Source organism: Armigeres subalbatus, chromosome 1, assembly GCF_024139115.2.
Source record: "Armigeres subalbatus isolate Guangzhou_Male chromosome 1, GZ_Asu_2, whole genome shotgun sequence".
Taxonomy (NCBI): domain Eukaryota; kingdom Metazoa; phylum Arthropoda; class Insecta; order Diptera; family Culicidae; genus Armigeres; species Armigeres subalbatus.
This window is the reverse complement of record NC_085139.1, coordinates 97,833,323-97,845,683: the sequence shown is the minus strand read 5'-3', so window position 1 is coordinate 97,845,683 and position 12,361 is coordinate 97,833,323. Positions and strand designations below refer to the sequence as shown.

At 46.2% G+C, this 12,361-nt stretch overlaps 2 protein-coding genes across 2 annotated transcripts in view; both read right to left on the bottom strand.

Annotated features, from left to right (window-relative positions):
- The window catches only part of LOC134203426 (ubiquitin-like protein 3), a 291,816-nt gene that overhangs the window by 53,422 nt on the left and 226,033 nt on the right, over positions 1 to 12,361 (bottom strand). The gene's annotated exons all lie outside the window — the stretch shown is intronic.
- The window catches only part of LOC134218161 (SKI family transcriptional corepressor 2), a 90,723-nt gene continuing 83,126 nt past the window's right edge, over positions 4,765 to 12,361 (bottom strand). Inside the window, 1 exon segment of the mRNA XM_062697059.1 lies at positions 4,765 to 6,117. Coding sequence (XP_062553043.1) covers positions 4,765 to 6,117 — 1,353 coding nt within the window.

Here is a 12,361-nt window from a genome sequence, read left to right as displayed (position 1 = left end):
GATTCGGAGGGAATCCTGTCCGATTCCGGAGGAATCCTGTCCGGATTCCGGAGGAATCCTGTCCGATTCCGGAGGAATCCTGTCCGGATTCCGGAGGGAATCCTGTCCGATTCCGGAGGAATCCTGTCCGGATTCCGGAGGAATCCTGTCCGGATTCCGGAGGAATCCTGTCCGGATTCCGGAGGAATCCTGTCCGATTCCGGAGGGAATCCTGTCCGATTCCGGAGGAATCCTGTCCGGATTCCGGAGGAATCCTGTCCGGATTCCGGAGGAATCCTGTCCGGCGGAGGAATCCTGTCCGGATGCCGGAGGTACTCCTGTCCGGCTTCCGGAGGGAATCCTGTCCGGATTCCGGAGGAATCCTGTCCGGATTCCGGAGGAATCCTGTCCGATTCCGGAGGAATCCTGTCCGGATTCCGGAGGAATCCTGTCCGGATTCCGGAGGAATCCTGTCCGGATTCCGGAGGAATCCTGTCCGGATTCGGAGGAATCCTGTCCGGATTCGGAGGAATCCTGTCCGATTCCGGAGGAGTCCTGTCCGATTCCGAGGAATCCTGTCCGATTCCGAAGGGAATCCTGTCCGATTCCGGAGGAATCCTGTCCGGATTCCGGAGGGAATCCTGTCCGATTCCGGAGGAATCCTGTCCGGATTCCGGAGGAATCCTGTCCGGATTCCGGAGGAATCCTGTCCGGATTCCGGAGGAATCCTGTCCGGATTCCGGAGGAATCCTGTCCGGATTCCGGAGGAATCCTGTCCGGATTCGGAGGAATCCTGTCCGGATTCCGGAGGGAATCCTGTCCGGATTCCGGAGGAATCCTGTCCGATTCCGGAGGAATCCTGTCCGGATTCCGGAGGAATCCTGTCCGATTCCGGAGGAATCCTGTCCGATTCCGGAGGAATCCTGTCCGATTCCGGAGGGAATCCTGTCCGGATTCCGGAGGAATCCTGTCCGGATTCCGGAGGAATCCTGTCCGGATTCCGGAGGAATCCTGTCCGGATTCCGGAGGAATCCTGTCCGGATTCCGGAGGAATCCTGTCCGGATTCGGAGGAATCCTGTCCGGATTCCGGAGGAATCCTGTCCGATTCCGGAGGGAATCCTGTCCGGATTCCGGAGGAATCCTGTCCGATTCCGGAGGAATCCTGTCCGGATTCCGGAGGAATCCTGTCCGATTCCGGAGGAATCCTGTCCGATTCCGGAGGAATCCTGTCCGATTCCGGAGGAATCCTGCTCGATTCCGGAGGAATCCTGCTCGGATTCCGGAGGAATCCTGCTCGGATTCCGGAGGAATCCTGCTCGATTCCGGAGGAATCCTGCTCGATTCCGGAGGAATCCTGCTCGGATTCCGGAGGAATCCTGCTCGATTCCGGAGGAATCCTGCTCGGATTCCGGAGGAATCCTGTCCGGATTCGGAGGAATCCTGCTCCGATTCCGGAGGAATCCTGTCCGATTCCGGAGGAATCCTGTCCGGATTCCGGAGGAATCCTGTCCGGATTCCGGAGGAATCCTGTCCGGATTCCGGAGGAATCCTGTCCGATTCCGGAGGAATCCTGTCCGATTCCGGAGGAATCCTGTCCGGATTCCGGAGGAATCCTGTCCGGATTCCGGAGGAATCCTGTCCGGATTCCGGAGGAATCCTGTCCGGATTCCGGAGGAATCCTGTCCGATTCCGGAGGAATCCTGTCCGGATTCCGGAGGAATCCTGTCCGATTCCGGAGGGAATCCTGTCCGATTCCGGAGGAATCCTGTCCGGATTCCGGAGGAATCCTGTCCGATTCCGGAGGAATCCTGTCCGGATTCCGGAGGGAATCCTGTCCGGATTCCGGAGGAATCCTGTCCGGATTCCGGAGGGAATCCTGTCCGATTCCGGAGGAATCCTGTCCGGATTCCGGAGGAATCCTGTCCAGATTCCGGAGGAATCCTGTCCGGATTCCGGAGGAATCCTGTCCGATTCCGGAGGAATCCTGTCCGATTCCGGAGGAATCCTGTCCGATTCCGGAGGAATCCTGTCCGGATTCGGAGGAATCCTGTCCGATTCCGGAGAGAATCCTGTCCGGATTCCGGAGGGAATCCTGTCCGGATTCCGGAGGGAATCCTGTCCGGATTCCGGAGGGAATCCTGTCCGGATTCCGGAGGGAATCCTGCTCGGATTCCGGAGGGAATCCTGCTCGGATTCCGGAGGGAATCCTGCTCGGATTCCGGAGGGAATCCTGCTCGGATTCCGGAGGAATCCTGCTCGGATTCCGGAGGAATCCTGCTCGGATTCCGGAGGGAATCCTGCTCGGATTCCGGAGGGAATCCTACTCGGATTCCGGAGGGAATCCCAATCGGATTCCGGAGGGAATCCTACTCGGATTCCGGAGGGAATCCTACTCGGATTCCGGAGGGAATCCTACTCGGATTCCGGAGGGAATCCTGCTCGGATTCCGGAGGGAATCCTGTTCGGATTCCGGAGGGAATCCTGTTCGGATTCCGGAGGGATCCTGCTCGGATTCCGGGGGGAATCCTGCTCGATTCGGAGGAATCCTGCTCGGATTCCGGAGGAATCCTGCTCGATTCCGGAGGAATCCTGCTCGATTCCGGAGGAATCCTGCTCAGATTCCGGAGGAATCCTGCTCGATTCCGGAGGAATCCTGCTCGATTCCGGAGGAATCCTGCTCGATTCCGGAGGAATCCTGCTCGGATTCCGGAGGAATCCTGCTTGGATTCCGGAGGAATCCTGCTTGATTCCGGAGGAATCCTGCTTGATTCCGGAGGAATCCTGCTCAGATTCCGGAGGAATCCTGCTCGATTCCGGAGGAATCCTGCTCGGATTCCGGAGGGAATCCCGATCAGATTCCGGAGGGAGTCCCAATCGGATTCCGGAGGAATCCTGATCGATTCCGGAGGAATCCTGCTCGATTCCGGAGGAATCCTGCTCGGATTCCGGAGGAATCCTGCTCGATTCCGGAGGAATCCTGCTCGGATTCCGGAGGAATCCTGCTCGATTCCGAAGGAATCCTGCACGGATTCCGGAGGAATCCTGCACGGATTCCGGAGGAATCTTGCTCGGATTCCGGAGGAAATCCTGCTCGGATTCCGGAGGAATCCTGCTCGATTCCGGAGGAATCCTGCTCGATTCCGGAGGAATCCTGCTCGATTCCGGAGGGAATCCTGCTCGGATTCGGAGGAATCCTGCTCGATTCCGGAGGAATCCTGCTCGATTCCGGAGGAATCCTGCTCGGATTCCGGAGGAATCCTGCTCGATTCCGGAGGAATCCTGCTCAGATTCCGGAGGAATCCTGCTCCGGATTCCGGAGGAAATTCTGCTCGGATTCCGGAGGAATCCTGCTCCGATTCCGGAGGAATCCTGCTTGATTCCGGAGGAATCCTGCTCGGATTCCGGAGGAATCCTGCTCGATTCCGGAGGAATCCTGCTCGATTCCGGAGGAATCCTGCTCGATTCCGGAGGGAATCCTGCTCGGATTCCGGAGGGAATCCTGCTCGGATTCCGGAGGGAATCCTGCTCGGATTCCGGAGGGAATTCTGCTCGGATTCCGGAGGGAATTCTGCTCGGATTCCGGAGGGAATCCTGCTTGTGTTCCGGAGGACATCCAGCTCGGATTCCGGAAGAAAACCCTGCTGCGATTCCGGAGGGAATCCTGCTCGAATTCCGGAGGAAAACCTGCTCGAATTCCGGAGGAAATCCTTCTCGGATTTCGGAGGGAATCCTGCTCGGATTCCGGAGGGAATCCTGTCCGGATTCCGGAGGGAATCCTACTAGGATTTCGGAGGAAATTCTGCTGGGATACGCACTGAGCTCTTTTGCGAAACCACTGGCGCTCAAAATATTTTAGCGATTTTTAACACGCACTGAGCACTTTTGCGAGCACCACTCGCACTCACAATATTTAGCGATTTGAATACACTCTGAGCACTTTTGCGAGCACCACTCGCGCTCAAAATGTTTTTGCGATTTTTTTACACGCACTGAGCACTTTTGCGAGCAGCACACGCGCTTTTTCGTAGTTTCATTGGGCATTTTTATTTATTATCTTTGATTGGTCCATCCTTTTCCGATGCAGAGTTTATTAATTTGAAAAACAGTATAAATTATGCCCGGCAAGGATCGCCAGAAGTGTGGCCTCGCGCCATCGGAAAAGGACCAGCTGAATACGTTAGGTAATTGTCGGGGACAAAATAGTACTTACGTGTCGTCCGTAACTAATCAGGGGAAAAACTGGTTGCTTTGCAAACGTGTTGTAAGTCATGGCCTACTGACGCTCAATTCAAATTATCCCTCGTTCAAGCTGTTGTGTATGACGAGTCACGGTAAGATCGATAGAGAGGATATCGTCCTGGGGTAATGTTTGAATTTTCCAGATGGTGACAGATGTTCCAAACAAATGTAATTTCCGAAGTTTTTATCCGGAAGATTCAAGAATTTTACCCGAATAGTCCAACGAGTTTAAAAATGAATGAAACATCCGATGGTTGGGATGAGGTTTTCAGGACATTCGGATGTAGTTGCTTCAAGAACTTTTTGTCCAAGTTCTTGGGATCTCTCGGAGCTTCCTAGTGATCATAGCGAAACTATCAGGGAAAGCTCACATTACGCTTTTCATCTTAAGGAATGTGATTATATTCTCGATCTCGGTTTAAGGAATTATTTGGCGAATATCTTTGGTTTAAAAAGTAAGCATATAGGCTGTGTGTAATGTGTTGCAATGTTGCAAACTGCCGCTAAGATCTGCTGAAATTACAAAATGTTTTTTTTTATGTAAACTAAAAATATGACATGTGAAACTCATTTGTATCCAACTTCAAAAAGCAAACGCACATACTGAAATGAAAACCCTCATCCCCAGAGAGGTAGACCAAGTATGCGACTCCTTCCGGAAGCACTGCCCGGAGGAGCGTCGTAACGTTCGTGATTCTGCGTGTATGAAACGCTTCCACCCTACCATCGTACCTCTTCTTGACCTTTACCACAGGCTTAAACGCGGACATCGCTGCAGCGGAGATGCTCTTCGGGTTCGTGGGACGCAGCAGCGGTACCAAATATCCAGCTGCACTCGGTACCATTGCCGGGAAGTGACCAATTCCGTTGAAAGCGAACGGCTGCAGACAGGACAGTTTGAACCCGAAGCTGGCAGCAGCTGCCGCCGAATTGGCTGCCGCGACGGCAGCGGCTGCATTCGGCGAGGAGACCGGATTGGTTGAAGAGCTCGGGAGGGCTGCACTCGATTGCGACAGCAGGTGCGGGATGTGGGCAAAGGGACTGGTACTGCTGCTGCAACTGTCTCCGCTGTTCATGTGGGTGTCGGATGTGTCGGGAGCTTCCTGCTTGGTAACAACGGTGGCCGCCGAGGTCGATAGGTCACAAATGGTTGACGTGACCGGTTCCTTGCCTGGGTCCAGTAGGGCGGATGATGCTGCATCGGCGGCAGCTGTTGCAGCGCTGTACTTGCGGGCAGTCGAAAGGATGTAACGTTTGCGGGTGCCGCCGTTGAACATGGCCTTGACGTCTTCCCACGCGTAGGAGATCTTTTCCGGGGGTGAACCCTGGAGCTTTAGATGACGTCTCCATGAGTTGAAATTGGCTGCGTCCGGTTGGACGTATTTGTCGTGCGGAGTTAGCCGATGTGAATGGAAGATGAACTTATTGGGCGAGAAGAATAGATTGCAGTAGGTGCACTTGATGCACTTGGCTCGGGAACTGTTGTAACGTGCTGGGGAGAAGGCTCCAACGCAACCCCAGGCGCATTCATGAAAGACGTTGAAGACGAATCCCTCTGGTAGGGCCGGTTGACTGCACTCACCGAAGAACGATTTGCAGAGCCGCTCGGCTTCTCGTCGGGTGATCATGCCGCATCGCCGTGACGACGCCGGCATCGCTCCGGCTCGTCGCAGTATTTCAAGCTGTACGGGAGTACATTGGATGCAGGTGATGCCCAGAGCTACGCGACGGTTGTGAATCTCATTGTAGCTGAAATCTTTTAACAGCGTGCTGGAAATTTGGGCCAGACAGAGTCGTTCCTGACTCTCTACGAACAGCGAGATGATCGGTTGACCGTAAATGTACACGGTCCGGATCTGTTATGGGAACGGGACGGAATAAGAAATAGGTGAGCAATACTGCAATTGGTTTATCCGGTAATCACCCGTAAGCTTGAGTGTAAATCCATATTATCGCGTTAAGTACAGTTGGCTCCCATAAACAGTCTCCCCCTGAGGCTTAATTATTTGCGATGCAGTTCCTAAAGCATCGGTAACTGTCACTACCACCCCATGGGGGGCAATCAATGTGAGACGCCAAAGCAGTTAACCGGCTTTCTGGTTGGAAAACATTGCTTACGTGATATTTTGATTTTGTAATTCCACCATAACCACCATAGTCAGTCCATCAGTCAGTCAGTCAGTCATTCGGTCGTTTCGTCAGTTACTAAGCCACCGGCTGTTGTCACCACAACGACCACCTCCAACTGCACCTGTAGTAAAAGCGCAACATTTTAACACTTCTGTTCATTTGGTTTTTACGACTGTAACCTCGTGGGTGAGCTTCATTTCAGAATATGTTTTGGCTTGTGCTACCGCTTCCAGGCGTGGCATTACACATCGCTATGGTGCATTTTATTGGCTTCCCTCGCCTCGTGACTGAGGTACATATAATGGCGGTAAAAAAGAAATCAAATGTTTTTTTTTCCTATTTGCATGTTGTTGATGTTTGGAGTGTTGTTTAATCTATAGATCTTGGCACAAATGACGGTGTCTTAACGGCACGAAAGATAAAAGAACGAGAAGACAAAAGTTCAAAAGTCACAAAATGTCGAAATAGCATATTGTAGTTAAGGTAAATAACTGAAAGGACATAGATGAGAAGTTGAAAAAAATGGTTTGGGTAAAGTATTTAAATTGAACTTTATTCAGGGAAAATTAACTTTCAAAAATCGTTTCCCACATTTGAAAACATGCAACTTTGTAGGAAATTCAAAATGACTTACTGTCGAGTGCTCTAGGAATTGTTACAGCATGTGAATAATTTCTCATTCGTGTGGCATCAATCTACTGTCCACGGCTTCTCGTTCTCTACCAATCCCTTCCTGATGAAAACTTTTTCTCCCGAGCTTCGACCACAGCAATTGTGCGCCACTACTGTTTCCAACGATCCAGTAGTGTAATCTGCATCTGCAAGACTAACTTTGATGGCAGCCCCATTGGTAGCAAAATTATGGCCCTTCAGACTTTCGACCAACAGCGGCAAAAACCTTCATTTCTCAGATTTAGATTATTATGAATCTAGTTTTTGTGACTGATGTTTGGAAACCGACGACGACGACGACGGCACAACTTGATTTCCACTGCGGGAGTAAATTAGAAAATGGATTAAACACACTTGGCTGCGCTCAAGTGCGGCAATAAAACAAAAGCCGAGAAGAGAAAAAAAAAATCGTTGGTTTTTACTCCTCCCAGTAAGCGCATCCGATTGTGGCCGCAGCGTGTTCGGTGAGCAGTTCAAGTTAAAGAAAATCACAATTCACAAAAGACCCCGCCCTTCCACCGTTCCGGCAGCTCGATGGTCAGAGATCATAAGAAGCAATGCGTTATGCTCTGAATGTTTCTAAGCGGGTCAGCTATGGCCGCGATTTCTTTGAATTTCTAGTGGCGGCGCGCGATATGACTTTGTTTTAGCGTGAGAAAATTTCACGGAATTCCATTAGTCGTCACTTGAAGAACGAGCACGGCCGGATAATGCGATGGCATTTTCGGAGAAATTTCTAGCGAAAACTTTTCCACAGCATAATTAAGCACCAAGTCTCACCGGCAAATCCGTCATGCCAAAAACAAAAATCATCTTGATTGAAAAAGCTGTAAAAATCAGATGGATTTCCAATATCGGGAGAGTTCTGAAAGAGGTTTATAAAGCACCGAGGTAAACAACCTGATCCAAGTTCAGCTTGAGAATTTTTAAACTATTTGGCATGAAAGGAAATCTGCTTTTAAAATCTCTTGGCTATCGATCAAATTTAAATGAAAATTGAATGACCAAAAGAGAGCTTGCATCGCGTTATCAGTAATCGACACGAACACGATTTGACCTCACTGGTAAACCGAAGGAAATCTTCTGACCAAACGCTGCTTCATCAAATTCGCCCGATCCACGCACCATTAGCCTTAATCGTCATCGACTTCCTCTCGACCAGCAGCGCAGTAAAATACGTCCATTAGCAGTGAAAAAGGTCAGCCTTGGCAGACACTTTCCCCGGCGGCCAAAGCGGGCCCGGCTATCCGTCATCGCGTCGGTTTGGTCGGTGCAAACCATTTAATAATTACTATGCAGTCGATTAAACACACCAACAGTGGGGGTGCCTCTGAATCGGGGTCTTTACCAGTGTTTTAGCACTGAGTAATGGGTGAAAAAAAGTTAATAAAAAAATGTCTAAATACTCGCCGCTCAGGTCACAATCGGCAGTTCAAGGCCACATAAATTGATTGCTGACTGTTGTTTACTGGTTGATTTGAAAAACTTTGAAAATGTTTAGTCAAGAAAAATTCATTCGAGTTTCCACGAAAAATTCATTCGAATTTCATAGGAAATTCATCCAAGTGTCAACGGGAAATAAATTCGAGTTTCCATGTCAAATACATTCGAATTAACGTGGGAAATTTATTCAAATTAACGAGGGAAATTCATTCAAATTTTCATGGAAAATTTATTCGAATTTTCAAAGGAAATTCATTTTTTATCCATTCTAATTCCCATGGATTACCGTGGATTCCGTGTAAATTCGAATGAATTTTCCGTGAGAATTCGAATGAATTTCTCGTGGAAATTTAAATGAATTTCCCGTGGAATTTCGAATGAATTTCTCGTGGAAATTCGGATAAATTTCCCATGGAAATCCAAATGAATTTCCCGTGGAAATTGGAAAGAATTTTCAATGGAAATTCGGATAAATTTCCCGTGGAAATTCGAATGAATTTCCCGTGAAAATTTGAATGAATTTCCCGTGGAAATTCGAATGAATTTCCCGTGGAAATTCGAATGAATTTCCGTGGAAATTCGAATGAATTTCCGTGGAAATTCGAATGAATTTCCCGTGGAAATTCGAATGAAATTCATTCGAATTTCCACAGGAAATTCATCTGAATTTCCACAGGAAATTCATTCGAATTTCCACAGGAAATTCATTCGAATTTCCACAGGAAATTCATTCGAATTTCCACAGGAAATTCATTCGAATTTCCACAGGAAATTCATTCGAATTTCCACGGGAAATTCATTCGATTTTCCAAGGGAAATTCATTCGAATTTCCAAGGGAAATTCATTCGAATTTCCAAGGGAAATTCATTCGAATTTCCAAGGGAAATTCATTCGAATTTCCAAGGGAAATTCATTCGAATTTCCAAGGGAAATTCATTCGAATTTCCAAGGGAAATTCATTCGAATATCCACGGGAAATTCATTCGAATTTCCACGGGAAATTCATTCAAGTTTCCACGAAAAATTCATTTGAATTTCAACAGGAAGTTCATTCGAATTTTCACGGGAAATTCATTCAAATTTACACGGGAAATTCATTTGCATTTCCAGGGGGAATTCATTTGCATTTCCAGGGGGAATTCATTTGTATTTCCACGGCAAATTCTTTTGAATTTCCACGGGAAAATCATTCGAATTTCCACAGGAATTTCATTCGAATTTCCACAGGAATTTCATTCGAATTTCTACAGGAAATTCATTCGAATTTCCACAGGAAATTCATTCGAATTTCCACAGGAATTTCATTCGAATTTCCACAGGAATTTCATTCGAATTTCTACAGGAAATTCATTCGAATTTCCACGGGAAATTCATTCGAATTTCCACGGGAAATTCATTCGAATTTCCACGGGAAATTCATTCGAATTTCCACGGGAAATTCATTCGAATTTCCACGGGAAATTCATTCGAATTTCCACGGGAAATTCATCCGAATTTCCACGAGAAATTCATTCGAATTTCCACGGAAATTCATTCGAATTTCCACGGAAATTCATTCGAATTTCCACGGAAATTCATTCGAATTTCCACGGGAAATTCATTCGAATTTCCACGGAAATTCATTCGAATTTCAAAGGAAATTCATTCGAATTTCAAAGGAAATTCATTCGAATTTCCACGGAAATTCATCTGAATTTCCACGGGAAATTCATTCGAATTTCCACGGAAATTCATTCGAATTTCCACGGGAAATTCATTCGAATTTCCACGGAAATTCATTCGAACTTCCACGGAAATTCATTCGAATTTCCACGGGAAATTCATCCGAAATTCCAAGGAAAATTCATTCAAATTTTCACGGAAAATTCATTCGAATTTGCACGGGAAATTCATTCGAATTTGCACGGGAAATTCATTCGAATTTTCACGAGATTTTTTTTTCATTCATTCGAAATTCATTCATTCAGAAATTCATTCGAATTTCCACAAGAAATTCATTCGAATTTCCACAAGAAATTCATTCGATTTTCCACGGAAAATTCATTCGAATTTTCACGGGAAGTCCATTCGGATTTCTACGGGAAATTCATTCGAATTTCCACAGGAAATTCATTCGAATTTCCGCGGGAAATTCATTCGAATTTCCACGGGAAATTAATTCGAATTTCACGGGAAATTCATTCGAATTTCCACGGGAAATTCATTCGAATTTCCACGGGAAATTCATTCGAATTTCCACGGGAAATTCATTCGAATTTCCACGGCAAATTCATTCGAATTTCCACGGCAAATTCATTCGAATTTCCACGGGAAATTCATTCGAATTTCCACGGGAAATTCATTCGAATTTCCACGGGAAATTCATTCGAATTTCCACGGGAAATTCATTCGAATTTCCACGGGAAATTCATTCGAATTTCCACGGGAAATTCATTGAATTTCCACGGAAATTCATTCGAATTTCCACGGAAAATTCATTCGAATTTCCACGGGAAATTCATTCGAATTTCCACGGAAAATTCATTCGAATTTCCACGGGAAATTCATTCGAATTTCCGCGGGAAATTCATTCGAATTCCCACGGGAAATTCATTCGAATTTCCACGGAAAATTCATTCAAATTTCCGCAGGAAATTCATTCAAATTTCCGCAGGAAATTCATTCGAATTTCCAGGGGAAATTCATTCGAATTTCCAGGGGAAATTCATTCGAATTTCCAGGGGAAATTCATTCGAATTTCCACGGGAAATTTATTAGTAAATTCACTCAAATTTCCACGGGAGATTCATTAGAAAATTCATTCGAATTTCCAGGGGAAGTTCATTCCAATTTTCAGGGGAAATTAATTCGAATTTCCAGGGAAAATTAACTCGAATTTCCAAAGGAAATTCATTCGAATTTCCAGGGGAAATTCGTTCTAATTTCCAGGGGAAATTCATTCGAATTTCCACGGGAAATTCATTCAATTTCCAGGAAATTCATTCGAATTTCAGAGGAAATTCATTCGAATTTCCAGAGGAAATTCATTCGAATTTCAGGGAAATTCATTCGAATTTCCAGGAAATTCATTCGAATTTCCACGGAAATTCATTCGAATTTCTACGGAAATTCATTTGAATTTCCACGGGAAATTCATTCGAATTTCCACGGAAATTCATTCGAATTTCCACGGTAAATTCATTCGAATTTCCACGGAAATTCATTCGAATTTCCACGGAAATTCATTTGAATTTCCACGGAAATTCATTCGAATTTCCACGGAAAATACATTCGAATTTCCACGGAAATTCATTCGAATTTCCACGGAAATTCATTCGAATATCCACGGGAAATTCATTCGAATTCCACGGAAATTAATTCGAATTTCCACGGAAAATTTATTCGAATTTCCACGGAAATTTCATTTGAAATTCTACTGAAAATTAATTCGAATTTCCACAGGAAATTAATTCGAATTTCACGGAAATTCACTCGAATTAGAATTTCACGGAAATTCATTAGAATTTCCACGGAAATTCATTAGAATTTCCACGGAAATTCATTAGAATTTCCACGGAAATTCATTCAAATTTCATGGGAAATTCATTTGAATGTCCACGGGAATTCATTCGAATTTCCACGAGAAATTCACTCGAATTTCCAGGGGAAATTCATTCGAATTTCCACGGGAAATTCATTCGAAATTCCACGGGAAATTCATTCGAAACTCCACGGGAAATTTATTCGAAACTCCACGGGAAATTTATTCGAAACTCCACGAGAAATTTATTCGAAACTCCACGGGAAATTTATTCGAAACTCCACGGGAAATTTATTCGAAACTCCACGGGAAATTTATTCGAAACTCCACGGGAAATTTATTCGAAACTCCACCGGAAATTCATTCGAATTTCCAC